Below are 19,931 nucleotides of genomic sequence, written 5' to 3' on the forward strand. Positions count from 1 at the left end.
ACATCAGTGATCAAGCATTGAGAAGAAGATCATCCACATAAGTTGGGACGGCCTATAACAAGTAGGAAAAGCATGGCTAAAGATGTTGGAGGCCCTCTAAAGGATTCAAAGGTTTGGAAGAACCATTTACCTGCTTTGGTTGGTTTTATTGCATTTGCATTATTTTATATTAAACACTTTCTATTTATATACGCCATCCTAGTAAAAGGGCGCATGTTGTTGAATGTGTCTGTAAAAGGGTCAGTAGTATACTGGTTGTGTAGGCTACATATACTGGTTTGAGCAAGGAATGGCTCCTGCCAAGGAAAGAAGTGGAAGCGCTAGATCTGACCTTGAGCTTAAATAACATGCCATTTGTGATGGGTGGGAGAGGCACAAACGGGAAGGGCCAAGGGCCAACCAACGAAGGTTCAAAGCATTGACCGGTTTCCGTTGAGAAAGACTAACATGTCCACGTGTTCGGCGGCCAGCGCAGACCGCTTTCTGTAAACGGTCACACCGGCATCTGTGAAGAGCCAACTCGAGGGCACCGAGGTGGCAGGTATGGCCAACAGTTTACGGGCGGCCCGAGCAAGAAGCGGGTACTGGGTGTGATGCATTTTCCACCATTGTAACGGATCCTGACATAAGGAAGAAGCTTCGCTGGTCTGGAAGCTGCTAATCTCCTGCTCTGCTTGTTGGTTGACGGTACTGGCTGAAGAATTTCTGACGTTGCATAAATCCCCCAAAAGAAACTCAATTCCAGAGTCCAGCTTGGTTTTCTTTAGAGGAGGCCTGGAGTTTGGAGGTTCAGGTGCGCTAAAAAGAGAATCCGTAGCCGGTATCTTTGACAAATTTGATGCTTCGTGCTTTAGTAAGTGGAGGGTCTCCACGCGATCCGACTGGCTGAGGAAGTCGAGGCCCCGGAAACGCGGATCCAAGGCACATGCCAAGTTAAGAACCTGATTGACCTCACAGTCCGAGAACTTAAAGCTCAAATCTTCGTGAATGGCCTTTTTAATGTTTTTTGAAAACTCGGAGTCCCATTCATTGGGTGCTAAGTGTTTATAAAGCAAGCTGGTTATCACGGGCTTCACCAGCGATAAACCAGCAAACTGATCTTTGGTGAACGTTGAGGTAGCAATAGCTAAGGGTTTGAGGATATCGACCATGTCCTGAAGAACGGACCAATCGTCACGCTGCAGAATAGCGTTATTTTCTGTCGTTGTTTCAATTAAGCTTTTGAAAAACTTGCCGTGGTCTACTATGCTCTGCAGCGCAGCGTACACAGCGTACCACTTGGTTCCATCACATAGGAACGTTTTCAGATGGACCTTCAGCACTGGACCATGTGTAGTTAGCTCCTCACTTTGAGTGGATGAGGAGCAAAGGGTAGCGACTAGTCTTCGAAACCTATCTAGCGCGCCATTTATGGTGGGATGCTGAAGTACGGCTTCTATGCAGCCCCTCAACACCTGTCCTACGCAAGGTAGAGATTTCCATCCCACCTTTGAGGCTGCTGCCTTAACACAGGGGCTGTTGAGTCCTACTGCGTAGAAGGTGTTCTCGCGGATTGCCCACTCTTCTGCAAAATCAACAAGCACCGACGTCAGGTTGTCTTCGGAAACCTCTTCCGGAACAACCTTGCTGGACAGCACCATATTCCTGAATTCAAAAGCTTCGTCTACATAGTGGATAGTGATTGTGAGGTAGGACAGCGAACCGCCGTGTTTCCAGACGTCAAGGCTCACAGAGCATTCCTGTAGACCCTTCACCAACTCAACCACTTTGAGCTTGGCTTGAATGTACATCTCCTGTAGGACTGTATGGGCCAAGAACGAGGCAGCTGGTAACTTGTAATTTGGATCCATGATTGACAGCATCTGAGAAAACCCTTCTCCTTCGATGATTTCTACAGGCATCAGGTCCCGGACAATAAACTCTGCTACGGCCTTAGTTGTTCTCCCAACAGTGGGAGTCACTATTGCTCGGGAAGCCGTTTCTCGCGGGGAGACGGAGTCTATGTTGTTTTTTTGTGGGTCAACTACAGCACCCTGCGTTCCTACCAACTCGTTATATTCCCGCCTGTGCTTGTATATTAAGTGCTGTCTTAAATTCGTGGTGTTACCGCTGTAAGAGAGTCTTACGCCACACAGCTTGCAAATGATCTTCGTCTTGTCAATGATCCGGCCGTAGGCATCTCCATGAAAGCCAAAAAAAGTCCAGTAGCGGCTCTGAGCTCGACCGAGGCTCACCAAATTCTGGGTTCCCTCGAGTAGTTGGAAGCCGGAAGAAGGATGTCCTGCGTTGTTCAACGAGTAGCTCGATTTGTGTGGCTGTATTAGCGGCGTGACGACATCGCTGGCTACGAGATACTGGCTACGAGGTATGTGACTGGATCCCGAATCCAATGTCTTCACGTGTAGGTCCTGGAATAGCTTCATCAGTAGTTCCTTCTCTCCAAATTCATATTTAAAATGCTCACCTAAGAAGAACAATGCAAACAAATATGATCCAAGTCTCCTTACATGTAGGACATGAGTGTTTATATGGCGCGGCGAGACATCTAATTACCCAGTCTGAGTCCGAGCGTCCTGGCGTACTCTTCTCCGATCCAAACCAGGAGCTCTGTGCCCGAGGGAATTAACTGACAAGCTCGGTAATAGATTTTACCCCGGTACTGAAACACGGTCAGGTTGTGCTCTTCCTCGGTGGATGCGCAGGCCACGTACCTGAAAGGAGAATGAAGAGAAAACGTGATACATTGACGCAGCCGAAGGACGGCCGTGGAACGAAGTGGCCGATACCTACTTAGAAGCAAATGTTATACCGCCGATAGAACGAGGCTGTAAATGTGTCTGGGCTAGTCCATTGTGTTCAACCATTCACTAAACCTATATTAGATCCAGAAGAAGGCAAAAAATCCTTCTTGACTCCAAGGAAGTCGGACTCACCCTGGATCATCATTCCCTTATCTCCTTCCACTCGTCATAACCCTGCATGCATTTCATATCTTTTTTATATATTGACCGAATTGGCCAAAACCACTTCCGATGGCGTCTATTCCACAATGTGTCCGCCATAACCGTAACGGGACCTTCTCTGTGTTTAAGACGAAAGCTCCTTTCTTCCAGTCTGAAGGGGATTGAAATTCAGCAGTTGTTTCAATCCCCTAACGAAGAAACAAAGAATCTGTTGGCAGATCGGCCCCATTCGGCCCCCGTCTAGTCGCCCATTTCTCCTGCTGTAAAGACTCAAACCAGTCGTTGGTCTCATCGTAGATTCAGGAGCCATATGCCTATCCCATGTATGTTTAAATCCCCTCATGGTATTACCCTCTACCACTTCTGCTGGGAAGCCGTTCCATGTATCTACCGCCCTCTTCCATTTCCTTAAACCACATCTTAGTAGTAGATAGATGGCTGAGATCTGCACTGATTCTTTATACATAATGCTGATTAGGGTTTATTTACAGAAATATTAAACATCCTCAACATTTTTAGCATAAAAAAAAATTTAAGCATTCAAATCTCTTACCTCATCCAGCTGCTTTTTGAATCATCGCTGGCATCGATGTAAAAATATGACCCATTCTCTCGTACCTAAAGCCAAAATATAAACATTCCAGAATAGATTATCCATACCATGAAGATATCCTTATTATTAGTAGTCAGCTAGGATTCTGCCAGCTCTACACACCTGATGTAAAGGTATACGTTAAGCAGGGGGTATACTTGGGAGGCATGTGCTTTCACTTCAATGAACAACGCATGGAACATTTCTGAATAAGAATGTACTTAAAGATAATATAAATATATATTGTATTTGTCTGCGTTCACTTAAACTGGGTTTATAAAGTTTGAACATCCAAAATGATCCGGGGGGGGGTTACACACAGCCCTCATGCCATTGGCTGAAAACACCATCTAAGGCAGGACGATGGGAGGAGCATGTGCAATAGAAGCGTAAGGTATGCTTATGGGAGGATCAGAAGGCGGGGCGATGGGCGGAATATGGGCAGGGCAATGGGATGGACATGGTGCTGGCTGATGGAAGGGACATAGGGGGCTCCGGCTTTACGCCCCTACTGGCCCCCATGACGGTGTTGCATGGCAATGAGGTAGAACTCTGCAATTCAAAAGTGACCGTATTCTAGAATTCACCGAAAATCGCCCGAGAATTCTATGTATGTATTTATTGCAGTGGTAACGTTTGTCCCTTGTTTGGATGTCACAGGGGTGATCAGAAAGACCTACTAAGACCTTAAAGTAGAGCGGTCCTTACCGCCCAAGAATATAGCGTGCAGTCGTTCCTCTCCACTAAGATATCCCCTTCATAGGGGCCAAAGATGCAGCCTCGAGGGATGACTGGGATTGTGCACCATACGCCAAACCCTCCCTGGGACCTCTCTTTGACCACCAGCCCCTCCGGCAGGGACAGCAGAGCTCGGGAAGGCACGTTTTCTGGAACAGGCGTGTCCAAGATAAACGTCGGGGACCCATGTTGCGGGCAGGAGTCTCTGAAGTATAAGCGGCAGTCCTCGCAAACTGCAACACAGAGGAGAAAAGAACGTACAAGTGAAGCCAACCTGAAGCCAACAAGATCAACCTTATCTTCAGGCCCTCAAGAAGCAACCTCCCCCTCCCTATTTAGTCCATCTTAAGATGGGAAGAGGTTCTTTGTATCGAGTCTCTTCTCATGATCCATGAGACAAACGATACTTACAAAGTAACTCGTCCTCCAGCTGAGCGCAGGCCTCCTCCGCAGACTGCATCATTTGACTGACGTCCAAGAACCTGCGGAGGAAAGGCAGCTCATCATGGTTACTCAGATAACTCTTCGCTTCATACTGTGTTCTACATGACATAAAACAAACACTAATTAGGACAAGGACATCAATCAAGCGCTCAGTATTTACAGCTGCTTCCCGTAAATGTCTCCTTTAAAGGCTAAACTCGTTAAAGGGGTAGTAAAGCGTCTTTATAAACCAGGGAGGTGGCTTATAAAGCGGTTCTGGAGACGTGCGAGATCGGGGTCATGCAGCCTTTCCTTCGGCCAGAGGCACGTGCTGAGCCCGGGTTCGTAATCCTAAACGAGAGGAGGAATCTGAGGCGACTCGCGCCCCATCACTCTTGTTGGGGGTAGAGGAAGCCAATACCACTTTGGGCAGTTAGAGGTACGGCTGCCATGATGTAATATAGAGTTGAGCATCAGCCAACATGATACTGTTACAGGCTGAGCTGAATTAGAGTGTGAGCTTTCAAGGCAAAATGTCCAAACAGGAGACTTAAATTGCCCTGAAAGTAATAATATTATATCAGGTTTCACATACTGCTTTTATTAAGTTATACAGGGCAAACACACACTCTCTCTCTAACACACACACACACACACACACACACACTCTCTCTCTAACACAAACACTCTCTCTAACACACTCTCTCTTAATAAAACATACACGACTTGGAACTAGTGATGTGCGGTTCATGAACGAATCGTTCTTTTGAACCGATTCTTTTCAGTGATCCGGATGAATCGGTTCAGTAGACTGAACGATTCATTTGTAACAGTTCAGTCTGTGAATCAAGAACTGCAGTCGTAACCTGAGGTTACAGCTCATTGATTCACAGACTCGTTCGCAGCACACAGACACCATACTGTTATAAATCAATACAGGATTAATCTTCACTGCCTTCCCACCTTTACCTCTAACTGCACCTTAAATTAACCTGATTAATGCTCAGTCCTCAGCATTAGATTAACCCTAAAGACCACATTAACCATAACTGCCCCTAAAATAACCCTAAAGACCCCATCAACCATAACTGCCCCTAAATTAACCCTAACGACCCCATCAACCATAACTGCCCCTAAAATAACCCTAAAGACCACATTAACCATAACTGCCCCTAAATTAACCGTAAACACCCCATCAACCATAACTGCCCCTAAATTAACCCCACCCCCCCTAACTTTCAGCAGCCCAAATATTAATTTTATACTTACCATTAGATGAGTTGCTTAACAGTGTAGTTATAAGGAAAGGGGCGGGGCCAACCGTCAGTGTGACTGCAGGGAGGGGCTGGGAAGCAGTAACTGCTGTGGGTGACACTGAGTGAACCGAAGAATCGGATCATGAATCGGTTTATTTCAGTGAACGACTCGAAATGAACCGATTCACTTTACTGATCCGAACTTCCCATCACTACTTGGAACATCTGCATTGCTCCACTCCCACAATGCACTGCGCATGCGTGACCGGGATCGTGCGCGTGACCTGCATTCACTGCGATTTATCGATTAGTGGCCGCGCACCTATCTACCGCAAACCCACCCCCACCTCTTATTTCGGGTATCGGGAATAATCGCTGATACGGTTTCCGATTGTTCGCCGATGCCAGCGGCAGAGGATGCAGTTAGGGCAGCTGGGTCTAGCAACCGGATTCCCCACCCCCGTATCTACAAATATCGATATCGAATCGAGAATTATCGCCAGCCTTACCTTTACGATAGTCGAGTATCGCCGTTGCAGAGATGTTGCTCGCGCGCCATACGAACGCACGTAATTTCTTCAGAAATGTCGATTTTTCTCGGGCGAATGTACAGTCTGATACCGCGGGTCCAAGCCCCGCCCCCGCGGCCTTTACCGATTGGACATATCGATTGGTAATCAGTCCGTGATGGACGAGTGTAACAGCCAATAGCGTTTCTCGCCATCGTTTGAGCTACAGGTGCTCGGCCAATCAGAACCCCGAATTGTTAGTAATACTTAACTCGGCTTTGCGCTACGAAATATCTGATGGACAACTGACCTAACCAATGACAACGTTGGATGTGCAGGTCCAGTTCCTGTCTAAGAGGGAGACTACCATTAGCCAATCAAAGTGCCCTTCAGGGAAAGCTCCTGCCCACTTTCCTTTGGATTGATGTCCAAGGCGGCCAATCGGTACGGAATGCTGCTGGAAGGACTAGTAAACGCTCAGGCTTTTAAGACGGTCTGTCAGCTGCCGGGAAAGCGAACGGGAGGCGGGCAGCTGCAGAGCGGTGCTGCCTGCAAGGGAGTGCAGTGCCCCTGCTCGTTGTACAGCTCCACTGAATATGCTAGCGATATCATTTTTTTATTTTTATTTTTATTTGTTGGCCAAAATGCAGCAATAGCCACTAAAGTAGCTCCAGAAAGATATTGGTATTTAACACAGTCTCAGGGTGAAGGGGCAGATTATCCGGGTCACGCGGTCTGGAGCCGACCCCTTCCTATTCTCCCCCTGCTGTGATCATATATAAGACCCCCCAGTTGGTGCTTTTGCTCCCAGTATGTTATGGTTCATATCCCTGCTTTAACGCAGGTGACTCAAGTGTCTCTTTAAAAAAAATGACAAGTCAAGGTTTCCATGGGGGCCGGTATTAGAGCTATTTGGGTAACCCATGATGGGCTATGAAAGGGTTAATGTCTCAAGGTCGGTGCTTCTCCCTAACCCAATACAGCAAAGGTTAAGGCTCAGGGGTTTGAGGATCCTGAAAGTCTTTTTCTCACACAAATTATCGTGCACCTGTTTAGTCTTTTGGCCCTCGTGAGCATCCATACCGAACTGACTGCATGCGGCAGCCGTGTCCAGCTCATGCGCAGCTCCCTGGGGTTGGAAGCCAACCCAGCATGAATACCATTTTTATTTATCTCCAAAATATTTTTGACTTTTTTACATCTTTTGGTAAATGGAGTGTCGGTAGTGTGGAGATAACCGATCAATAATTTATCAATCAAGTCAATTTTTAATTTTAACGTGATTGGTTAAATAAATATGCAGTGTTAGGAAATATCCCCAAGGGGGCGCTGTTTCTTTTTTATCTAAAAAAGCACTTTTAGTTTAACTCTTGCTCGATCCGATAACCGTTTTATCAGGGCACGATACCGAGGTATCGTAACGTGAAAAAAGGCGCTCTACGTAGTGGGTGGCAGTCTCTTTATTACAAAAATACTATATTCTTTCCAAATTGGTTTTCAGCTTTTTGTTGTTGTTGTTGTTGTTTCTAAAAAGAGCTATTTGTAGCAAAAATGTACTTTCTGGTTCCCACGATTGGCATGGGGACTGTCTGCTTTTTTATTTGAGGCTAACCTTAGGGTCCATTGGGCCCTTCAAGATCTAGCAGGGACTGGAGTTCTGGAGGGCACATTAGAGGTTTCTGCGGCTGCCAACTTTGTTGCAAGACGATGCGGTTGGTTGGACACCTAGAAGATCTCTAAAGTACGATCCTGCGGTTTGATGCCTACAGAAGATTAACATAAATAATTACGGGAGAATACTGCATAACGTGTGATCTGGGGTGGCTTCAACCTGCTAGAGGCAACCTTCGCAGAGTAATGGAGACCAGCCACCAGCAGGTCCTCTTTGATCTGGGCAAACACGTTTCTTCAGTCCCCTTTAAAATTGTTGGATACATTTAATTTACTAGTTAATTAGCGAATTGTTATTGTTTAGCACATGGTGTATTGTGCAATTTCCATATCAAAGGGAAGTTAGTGGTTCCCTGCCCCCCCCCACCAAGATTGCTACTAGAAGCGTAGGTGACCGAGAGCTTCATCACAATACAAAAGCACCCTATTCACCCCAGATCTAGCACCTACACTTACTACACACATTTGTAGTGAGCTATAGATACACGGCGTGGGCATACATGCCATAAGCTTTTGAGCAGGATCCTCATTGCCCGATCCGTCAACGTCAATTAACCAACTTTATTAACAGCACTTGAAAAAATGAGTCCTTTTGGCTAAGAGCAAGTGAGTACCTGTGAGAGATGGAAAGCGTGATCCTCTGGACTGAAGGCCAAGAGTGCGTCTTGGAGCCCAAAGGATGTTTGGTCCACCAGGTCACTTGGTGAAAATATGCACTATTAACTTGTGCACAATGCCAATAAGGGCACCGTCTGCTCTCTAGGCCCCTCCTGTTCACCTTTTTTTTATTTTTCACTCCTCTCTTAAATGACCCCAGCTTATGGCTTTGGACCTTTTGAATTTTGGCTACAGTCAGCAGAATTCTGTCCAGTTTCTGGAGAATGGCTTTGGATCTTTCTGAGGAACTCATTTTGCTTATTTTATAGCCGATAGACTACACCAACCGTCTGTGATTATTACTCGGAAGAAGTACACCTTGATAGGTCTTTGACTCCAGCTACAAATGGATCCATCATCATGCCAAAGTTCTCTATTAGCCTATTGTTTACGCTGTTATGGACGGAAGTCTGTTATTCGCAGATACTGGTCCTTTTATCCTCACCAGTGGTCCACACAAACTTTTCTTAGGTGGCCACAAGGCATATGTAGTAAGTGAAATGTTGATGGACTTCTGGCACATGCAGTTGACCAAGACCACACGATACATAATTACAAAAGGCAGAAGAACATGTTCTAGAGGAACAGTATGGGGCATGGCCTAGGAGGGTATGTGTTGGCTAAGGGTTCACGGGCGTTCTCTCCAGTGCATATGAAAGGAAACTTTATCCTGTACTGGGCTACCAGAGGAGCATCTTAGGGCAGCAGGAGAGTCAAGCATGACCAAGGATTCTAAGACCCAATAAGAACAGCCAAGGATGACCGTGTTTTAACTACATTGCCAGGGGTACAGTAGGTAGATCTTAGACAGTATAGGTGACCCTACTCCGACATATGAGGACTGGCATCAACCTCCTTCTTCCTGTGAGCCCAACTCATAATGTCCTGGTCACTCAACCGGCCATTCCAACCCACGTTGGTTGTGGGTGGAATTCAAGCCTAGAATGTATACATTGTTACTGTTAAAGTAACTCAACAAAGACGCTATAAATATTTTGTCCTCTAATACAATGTATCTATAATCAGAGGCAAAAGTCTGTGTGCATGCAAACCCCGGGCGATGAATGAAGCCCTCTTGTTCCTGCGCGACATGCAAATTCCAAGGTGTGTTTAGATTGTCCGCGGCTCAGCGAAATCAGAGAAATTGTTCTCGTTTTCTTGTGTGAAATAAGTTTGTTTACCTGAATATTTAAATATTACCATTCATTGGAAATGTCAACGAAGAATAATTTAAACTAAGGTTATGCTGCGGCGGCGCAGGCACGAGCTACTTCAGGTATTCAACAATTACACAAAACATTGTAACAAAAACAATTAACACAATCCATTTTTATTGGTAATGCCCCTTAACTGTGGTCTTTCTTTGGTGGCAAAAGGACCTCTAGGACTAAAATATCTCCTGTGTGATGATCCTTTCGGCTTCGGTCAATACGAGTCCCCTGAGTTTTGGGGCAAAAGCCCTGAGACTCCCAGGTATGATTGTTTCCCGGAACCAGGACATCGTCACCCATCGCTCCCCGTGCTCTAAACCGACGTACAGGAGGGAGGGGATCGAGTTCCTGGGGGTTTAAAATTCATTTTAAATAAGAGATTTTTATTCATGCAAATCCTTAAAGGCTGCCTTATTTGCATGATTTGCATAGCTTTGCATAACTTTTTGATGGGCTCAATACATTTCAGACCTGTGAATGAAGGTGTGCCTCGTGCGAGAAGTGTTAACCCTTTCATTGCAGATTCACTCGACGCCAAAACAGAGCGGTGCTCAGTAAAGTAGGCTTAATATCAATAATAATGAACCCATTGCCTGGCGCAAAGGGTTAATACATTGTGTAGTTTAACCCCCAGGACGATAATTCTCCCTTTCTCATCCTTTAACCCCTTAATGACAAAGCCTGTAGCTCACAATGTATTGTTTTTAATGGGTTTAAGGACAACCCACTGTCCTTAAGGGGTTAAACCACTAGCGTACCTCCAAGTGTCCCTTAATAACACAGGCAGTCCCTTTTTGGGGACTTTTTTCCTCCCCTGATGCCGCTCTAGCAGGTGGCGGCTTGTGACAGATATTAAAACAGCTGGGACCTATGTGATACCCCTTCCAGCAAGATGCGCCATTTAATTTGAATTTCTTAATTTGTTGGCCCAAAAATTATTTTATTATTATTATTATTTTATTTATTTTTATTCTATCTAATTTTTTCACCCCGTAGACACTTTTTGTAAATGTGAGCGTTGTGTTATACGGAAGCCTTTACTATACCCGTAACTTTTTTCCGGAGCTTGGCTATAGTTTTAAGTAAAGCCCCTGGTAACTTCATTTGCATTATGGCCCCCAGAACCTCGTCCTTTGTTCCCGATCTCCTCCCTGATGCCACTAAAGAGAAATTCCAAAGCCCGGGGAAATCTCTTCCTGATGCTGCTGTGAATTCTAAAAGAAGGATAAAGAGACGCTTTTTCCTCCGAGCGGAATTCCACGGGAGGAGCTCCAGCCCATTCAAGGAACAATAGCGGGGGTCTCGACAACACAGAGACCGTTTAGGTCCTCCACCTATACATTTGCTAGTGAAATAGATAGCTCTAGGCATAGGTGAAATGCGCAAGGAACGTATATTGGTGAAGCATTAAGCCATATAAAACGACAGCAATGTGTTTTTACCAATAATTGCATTTATTTTAATAAAAAATAGTTGTCTTTATTGCAATTTATACAGATTTTGTGCAATATGCACACATTACATGACGTTTGCTAATAGAACGCCATCAGATTCTCTAGCGCTGTTGCAGTAGGGGAGTGTGAGATAAAACGTAACCTTTAATACAGTCTAAACTAAAAAGTCCCATAATGGGGCTAAAAACAAACTAAAGAATAATACATACAATAGTAAATAAATGCTATATATATATATATTATATATTTATATTATATTACCCTATATAAGGAGTAATCGAAGAACCCAAGGGTCCTCACAACCCGAAGATCACATTCTAGGGATTGCTTATAGCGACCGGCTCGGAGTTACTAACTAGACACCCGACGCATTGACGAAGCCGGTCGTTTGGCGCTTGGGTTGTTTTTTACCCTGTTTGGGGGCTTTATAGTTGAGACTTTTTTAAAGGTTATGCTTTAACCAAACGGGGTTCCTATACTAGCAATCCCAGAGGTGTATTCTACATCTCAACCGCATGTCCAGCGGGTGTCCTTGCCAGCGAGTGTTATAGATATATAGATAGAGATTATATATATATATATATCACACACAGATATTTTTACTTAATCAGTCAACGGCAGATCTATTTAATCTCTTCATGTTGGTTCATAGAAATTAATACGGTGCCAGCCAGCCAACCACATTATGCAATGGTGAGCGATGCCCAGAGTTGGGTAACCTGGTACGTTTTGTTTTTGAAGCGACGCAGCCGCCGCTAACTCAGCATTAAAACTGTCCTTATTTATAGAAACCGAATCTGCCGACAGATTGGCCCCATTCGGCCCCTCCAGGTTTCTCCTGCTGTAAAGACTCAAACCTTAATCAGTCGTTGGTCTCGTGTTAGATTCAGGAGCCGTATGTCTATCCCATGCACGTTTAAATTCCCTCACTGTGTTACCCTCTACCACTTCTGCTGGGAGGCTGTTCCACTTATATACCACCCTTTTATTAAAGTAAAACGTTCCATTGAAGCCTGTGACCCTCTAGTTTTAGATTCTAATCTCCTCCTTTGAAATAATCTCCCCTCCTGCTCTTTGTCAAATCCCTTTAAGTAATTAGATGTCTCTCTTCTCTCCCCCAAGCCGGTCCTATTGAGATCCCTTGAGTCTTCCCTAATTTTTATCCTGTAAACCATTCGCCAATTTAGCCGTCCTCCTCTGAACTCTCTCCAATGTGTCAAAATCCACCCGGAGACGGGGTCTCCAGAACCGTCCCCACTACTCTAGGTGAGGTCTGACCACAGATCTGTCATTTCTGGTTGTCCACCTAAACCTACACAATTCTACAACGGCGCAAAGTAAACTTACCTGGTCATTTTTTATAGTTAGTTTTTTTGTGTCCTATTGTATAGAAAGTCATTGTGATCTCGGACAGCCGTGTAAAAACATTTGTCTGCAGAGGACTTTGTGACGATGCAGGGACTGTTCCAGAGTAATGTTTCTTATAAAAACACGGCCCTTCCCTGTTGGTTTTGGACGCAGAGCTGATGATGGTTTTATAGCCACAACGGTGTCGCGCAGCTTAGTAGATTAAATATTAAAACAGCCGGACTGACAATAACGTTGACTATTTATTTAATAGCTTTTCATGTTTTGACGCAATACCTACCAACAGACCTGGAGATCCCAACAGGGAAATGCAACCTAGTGTAGATTTTTTTTAATTTTTATTACTAGTAATTTTCCTTTGTTGAGCTGAGGCCTTCAAGAACATCGTAAATATATAGAATTGAAAAAAATGGTTGGTGTCACCCCCATAGACCTTCTCCAGAGAGAGGAGGCGAGACAACGCAATGGCGCCCGCGGCCTGGGGACGGTCACCGCGCAGTTACAAGACTAGACTACATCCCAGTGCGCGGACGTCACCGCGGTCTGTTGGGTCTGATCGGTCCCACCGGCGTCTCTCTATTGCCCCTCCCCGAGAGTGCTTAAACCTCCGATTTGGGCCACCGTGCCCCGGATGGAGGAAAGCAAGCTCCAAGCCTGTGGGGGGAGAAAAAAAAAAGGTCATCAGAGGACGGCAGGTTTGGGGGTCATCCCCAGTGATGGTCCACATCTGCCTCGGTATTGACACCACTGATTTTTTTTTTGATTTTTTTTTTTTACTGGAATTTAATTTTAAATTTAATTCAATTGAGTTTTTTTTTGTATTTGAGCTCCACTGGGAAATCTCTATAAAATATATACATTTTTAATATTTTTTTTATTTATTTAATATTTTTTTAGTATTAAAGTGCGTGTTGCGCTTAATATTTTGCACATGTTAATATCGTCAAAAATTAGGAAATATTTCTGGGGATGTGGCCTGAACCACCCAGTTTGGGGGGGGGGAAATGAATAAAAATCCTTAAAATATAAGGTGTCTTGCGGTATGTTTTGACTTTGTGGACCTACCTGTGCATTTACCGCATATTTTATTTGACTTGATTATATATGGGATTTATCTGTAGTCTCATTAGCAAAAAAAAAACCCTACGAGGAGCAGAAGAAATATTCGGAAAATCCCATTTTTAATCCAAAATTTGGTAAGGCCTTTTAATCGTTAAATTCCAATATTTTTTACACCTAGAATATTCTTGGTTTATCGCCCTGAATTTGGTGTCACGCGGACCTCCGACCCATTGTCTGAAGCAAGACTTCCAAGCGTCTTGTCTTGAGGTTTTAATAGATAACTTCTGAGGTTTTGAGGTCAGCAGAAGAAAGGGGCCTGATGGACAGCCTTCGTCCAAAGCACTTGTCACGCGCACAATAGGACCTCGGGGACACAGGCTATCTGTGTGGTTACCTCCTTAGGAATCCCATTGTTGGAGATGCATGCATTCGGGTGAATGGGACTTTCTTCCGTGGAACTTATTAAATTAGCTCCATCTTTGTGTCCGTGTTTACCGGTAATATTACGTGCATGTACCGAGGAAAAAGCAGCATTTAATGATCTTATTAGCCAATTACCAAGCAGTGTGGTCCTGTCTACAAAGACCCTTTAAAAAAGAAATGGCGTACGAGTCTTGCCATCATTGAATTAACACAATATGAATGAATTCAAGTGATAGTAACATTAAAAAATGAAGAGAATATATAAATTAAAATAATTTTATATATTTGGGTCGGTGGAATTGCTATTAAATATTCCCACTAATTTAATGTTAATTAAAAACCCAAAAAAATGATTGCTGGCTCGTCGGTGGGATTCACCAGTCATAATGAGCTTGGGTACACTTCAAGGCCATGTTTGGCTGGATGTACATGTATAAAAAAACATGGAATTGAAGGGAAGGATAAGGATTGGTGGCAACTTGGGGTATCTGTTCTTCGACTGGTTTACTGCTTGGTTAGGAATGTTAAAAACCAAGTAGATGAGGGGCAGATCAAGAAAAGGTTCCAAATATTACATTCCATGAATCATTTCATAGAAGTTCTAACACCCTGACACGTATCAAATGCTATTACTTAGAAATACTACAAAAGGATCCAGTATTGGGGGTATGTTTGCTTACTACAATTTTGAGATGCCCCTTGTGGGCATATGTGGAATTGCAGCAATGCTTTTGTGACCTGGTGGTGTTGTAGATTGTAATATAACTTTGTCTACTCCCACCTAGGTCCACCCATTTCTGACCCATCTTGCCCCCTTGACTACAGCTGCCTCTCTGGCACCACATTCCACCATATACACTAAATAGACACCTGACCATTACACCAACAGGGACTTTGATGACATCACATTCTAAATACATAGACATTAATATGTAGTTGGTCCTCCCCTTTGCAGCTATAACGGCTTCCACTCTTCTGGGAAGGATTTCCACAAGATTGTGGCGAGTTTATGTCGGCATACCAAGACATTGTGGACAATGCTCTGCTTCCAACTTTGTGGGAAGAGTTTGAAGAAGGCTCCTTTCTAATTCAGCATGACTGCACCCCAGCGTACAAAGCAAGCTCCATAAAGACATGGTTGGATGAGTTTGGGGTGGAAGAACTTGACCGGCCGCACAGAGCCCTGACCTCAGCCCCATCAAACACCTTTGGGATGAACTGGAACGGAGATTGCGAGCCAGGTCTTCTCATCCAACATCAGCGCCTGACCTCACAAACGCTCTACTGGATGAACGGGCAAAATCCCACAGAAACTCTCCAAAATCTTGTGGAAAGCCTTTGTTGTTATAACTGCAAAGAAGGGACCAACTTCATAGTAATGTCAATGTTTTTTAGGATGTGATGTCATCAAAGTCCCTAATGGTCAGCTGTCCCAATAGTGTATGTTGACAGGCCGACAGCCACGGGCTTTGAGGTGAAGACTTCTCTATAATGCCCAAAGAACATCGCTGTTTTCCATCAGTATCATGCTGAACATCAGCATGCAGTTTACCTTTCTTCAGCTTTATGGAGTGATTCATATTTCTGCCTTAGGATATCAAAAAATATTTCTTTTATACTCACTGCCCCCTTCTCTTTTTGTTTTCACCCCGAGGATTGTATCAGGAGGAGTTAACAGGTGGGTTTTTTACCATTTATTTACTCCAAACTCGGTAAATGTGATCATTATGACCATAATATATTGTTTCTCCAGGGCGTGAATTCCTTACTCTGTTTGAAAACTAAGAAAAACATGGGGCCTCTCCTCTATCGAAACACATATCGTAATTATACGGGCTGGTTTGTAAGTTACAGTTAAAAAAGATAGTTATGTAATTATAAAATACTTATTTAAAATAAAAAAATAAAAGTGACATGAATAAAATGCCCATGGATTTCGTAGATAATTCCACCCAACTTTGTCCATTTTAATTCCTTCTCCATAAAAAATGGACTTTTAATCTTTCTTTTACGATTTTTTTTTTCTGCCAATTCTGTATGTTCTATATGTTCTTATTACTGCGTGATTTTTTTTATTTTTTAATTTAAAAAAAAAAAACAAATGCAAATTAAAAAATAACCCTTCTTTAATATACAAAATTTGAAATCTTTCAATTTATGTCCTGATAGATCACCAAAAAGATAAATCGATGAATGTCCACAATCTACTCTTTCGAGCATAAAAAAAAAAAAAAAAAAACTTTATAAAACTCGGAAGATTTACCTATTTTGAGTCTGATTTTAATAATCATATTTATTTAAAAAAATGGTAAGAAGCACGTTGGTTGATGTAATTGGAAGGAAGCTGAGGTTTTCATGTAGAAATGATAGAGTGGTCTTGTGAATTCAAGGATCCCTTCTGTCCCAATGGCTGCTTAGATACCAGAGGTTTAAGAAGCCACATGCTTTTCTTTATGTTCTTCTTAATCCGTGCTTACGCCGAACAGAAGGGAGGGGAGTGACCACCATACGCTCCATCAATGGAAACCTCCCCTGTTTTCTTTCTGGAGAAAAAGACTTCCATTTAATGGGATAAATGAGCCATGTTTGAAAAAATAGCAGCACGCAGTGGAAGGACCATGTATCAGTCTGGTGCTGGCATGGGGAACAAAGCTCGGTGGCCACCTTCATTCGGAAAATTAGGACGGAGGTCTGTATGAGAGGCTGGTCTGCAGCTGTTAGCTACTTGGCTTCTGAATGCCTTCCTAACAACAAGAATCCTAGGGGCCCAGCGGGGAAGGGAACACGAACACTAATTACACGGGTCAAGGGTCCTATCCAACAAGAAGATCTTGGATAAATCATTGCAATGCCCACTTGAGTCATTAACACTCTACACAGAGCAGCTCGTTTCAAATATGATAATCCTGCTGGCGAAGCATTGTGGCCCAGAGATATAAAGACTTTTAATATCAATGAGCGGCTAATGCTGAGACAGAAGAAACGTGGATCTCGTTAATGAGATTTAAGGAAAGAAGGCAATGACGATATCTATAGAATGGACATCCTCATTCCAACTCAGAAGACAATAGTTTGCCACATGGTGCCAGATGCTTGAGGTGGCTTATTATTTATATACGAAGATCAGGCCCACCAGCACACAACAGGGGCCGATATCTTATTACATGGGGAACATGAGATCTAGAGGAGAAGAGGCTGGGAATAGGTTCAGACCTACAAGGCTGGAGGACCCTGGATTCAATATGTCCAATTCCATGACATTTATCCAGATGGAAAAGACCACCGGTATTCTGGTATGGAGAATGTACTTCCAGTCCAATATAACATAGCAGCACCCAACAAAGTACAGGAGGGGTGCAACAGGTTGAGGTGGTCAATATATATGAATATATAGAGATACATCAGGGTAGTCCTGGAGATAGAGCTAGCTAAAGGCTGGAGATGAGCATTGTGTGTACTTGGGGTGTGATGGTGGTAGCTACATCATATATTTCCCTAGAAAATACTACCATTAATGCACTCTCCATTCTACAACTTAAGAAGGGTCATCAAATTCAGAGGAACAACTTAATGGTGAAGAATAATCATCATCATCATCATCAAAGTGATAGGTCCACTTCAAGGGTTTAAAAAGACCTCCCAAGGGACAATTTTGAAGTCTTACATTATTTCCTTTAAATTCTAAATTCAGAAGAAGGTCTGGCAACACAGTCCAGGATGAAAACTAGGCTAGGACAGGATGGTCCCATGACACCTGTCTCCGCAACTGGGCATCTAGTCTGCCCATCTTTTGGTAAGTCTTTGGTCTCGTAAGGAGCCATATCCCCACCCCACCCATGTTTAAATTCCCTCACTGTATTAGCTTCTACCACTACCGTCGGGAGGCTGTTCCACTTATCTACCACCAGCTCAACGAAGTAAAACTTGCTTGCATTTCTTAGCCTCTGACGCTCTGGTTTTAGAATACATGCTCAACTCCTAACGTTACTCCTCCTGGTGCTTTTACTGAAGCCTGCCATGCATTTACATACGTATGTAATTAAACAGATAAGCACGGGATCGGCCCTCGCGGATCACTTGTAGGGCGGCTTCTGCCCCCAACACTGACATTGACATTGAATCCTGGATGACCCCATAAACTATAAACTGTCCACTATATTTGCACAAAAACCCGATGCTGTATTGCATGAAAATAATTTTGTGCAACGATGAAGATTCCCCAACTGTGGGGTGAAAGTGTCAGGTATGACAAGTATTTATTTTTTTTTCACTTATTTTTGAGCGTGCATATCTCTCTCTCTTTTTTCGCCCGATTCAGACAAGTGATTGATTCGCCCTGAGGTCTAGCAATCTAATTCAGTAGCAAAACACCCCGCCTTGCAAAACAGACCCCTTAGTGAATAGAAACGATGAGGTGTACTAACCCACCCACTAATCTACTTTTAATACAGTTCAACGTAATGCGGTGCGTTGATTGCATTTTTATTAACGGTCTCCAGTTTTAATTTAACCCAGGGGTGGACTCCAACTCTGGCACTGCATGGGTTAATTCAGTTTCATAGAGATTCCCATTGGACATTTTATATTGGTTTTGAAAATATAGGAATACACTGAAGCTTAGAGGGATTTTTATGAGTCACTTAACCTCCTAAGAGTTTTCAATTCACTAAAAAATGTTAGATTGTATACAAATGCACATACTTATTTTTGTTAACGTGAAATTGTATCTGTTTTGCGTAAAATAATCACTTGAGCTATTACAAACAGATCTCTGTAGAGATACAGTGTACATCCGAGCCCCCTCTTCATGACTAACCTCAGTTCTATTTAAAAAACACATCAGATTATGTAAAAATTGCACATACTTGCTTTTGTTAACATGAAACCTTAACTATTTGCATGCTTTAAGTCATTAATCACCTGCACTATTACAAACAGATCTCTGTAGAGATACAATATACATCTATGTAACTGCAGTTCAAAAGTCAGACCATAAGAAAATCGTTTTTTTTTCATAAAACTTTTTTCTTAAGAAACTGCAAAGCTAATAGAACATTTTATAAAAATATATATTGTAAACATAAGCAAAAATGTTTGCTTTTACAAAACTCGGGTTAGATATTTTTTAATGAATTAAATACATTTTAAAAGGAAATACTGATAAAATATATTTTCTAGATTCTTTTTCTGATTATGTGGCTATTTGTAACAATATTTTTGTTTGGCATATATGGAAAGTTTTTTTTGTATAATTTCCCAGATTACAGTAACCTCTACTGTTCCCATTCACAGCCCTCTAGTGTATGTGTGTGATATACAGATTATCTAGATTTCTTCAGAAATCTGTGGCATCATCTTCCAAGGTAAAGTGTTTCCTTGTGAAAGAAGAGCTGGTAGTCCTAGTGGGAGGGAGGAGAGAAGGTGGTGGTGGTTGGGGGGGTTGGTTATCTGGAGGAGAAAGTGATATGTGTAACATGCTGCTTAAGGAAGTACACAATGAGAATAAAAAAGGCATGTCATGACCAGTTGACAGAGGGGAGTTACCTCTTTTATAAAGATCCTGCCTCATTCCGGGATACAGCTCAGCAAAGGGAGGAGAGGGAA

At 43.2% G+C, this 19,931-nt stretch overlaps 1 protein-coding gene across 1 annotated transcript; it reads right to left on the reverse strand.

The window, feature by feature from the left end:
• On the reverse strand, positions 1-6,740 carry LOC128470171 (E3 SUMO-protein ligase ZBED1-like). The gene is made up of 6 exons (XM_053452013.1): positions 6,482-6,740; positions 4,705-4,775; positions 4,264-4,526; positions 3,517-3,581; positions 2,554-2,711; positions 1-2,464 (listed from the first exon to the last, which is right to left on the reverse strand). The coding sequence occupies exons 2-6, from the start codon at positions 4,754-4,756 to the stop codon at positions 411-413; spliced, it is 2,592 nt and encodes an 863-aa protein (XP_053307988.1). The 5' UTR covers positions 4,757-4,775; positions 6,482-6,740; the 3' UTR covers positions 1-410.
• Between the last annotated feature and the right edge of the window lie 13,191 nt (positions 6,741-19,931).

This window comes from Spea bombifrons, chromosome 12 (assembly GCF_027358695.1).
Source record: "Spea bombifrons isolate aSpeBom1 chromosome 12, aSpeBom1.2.pri, whole genome shotgun sequence".
Classification (NCBI taxonomy): Eukaryota; Metazoa; Chordata; class Amphibia; order Anura; family Pelobatidae; genus Spea; species Spea bombifrons.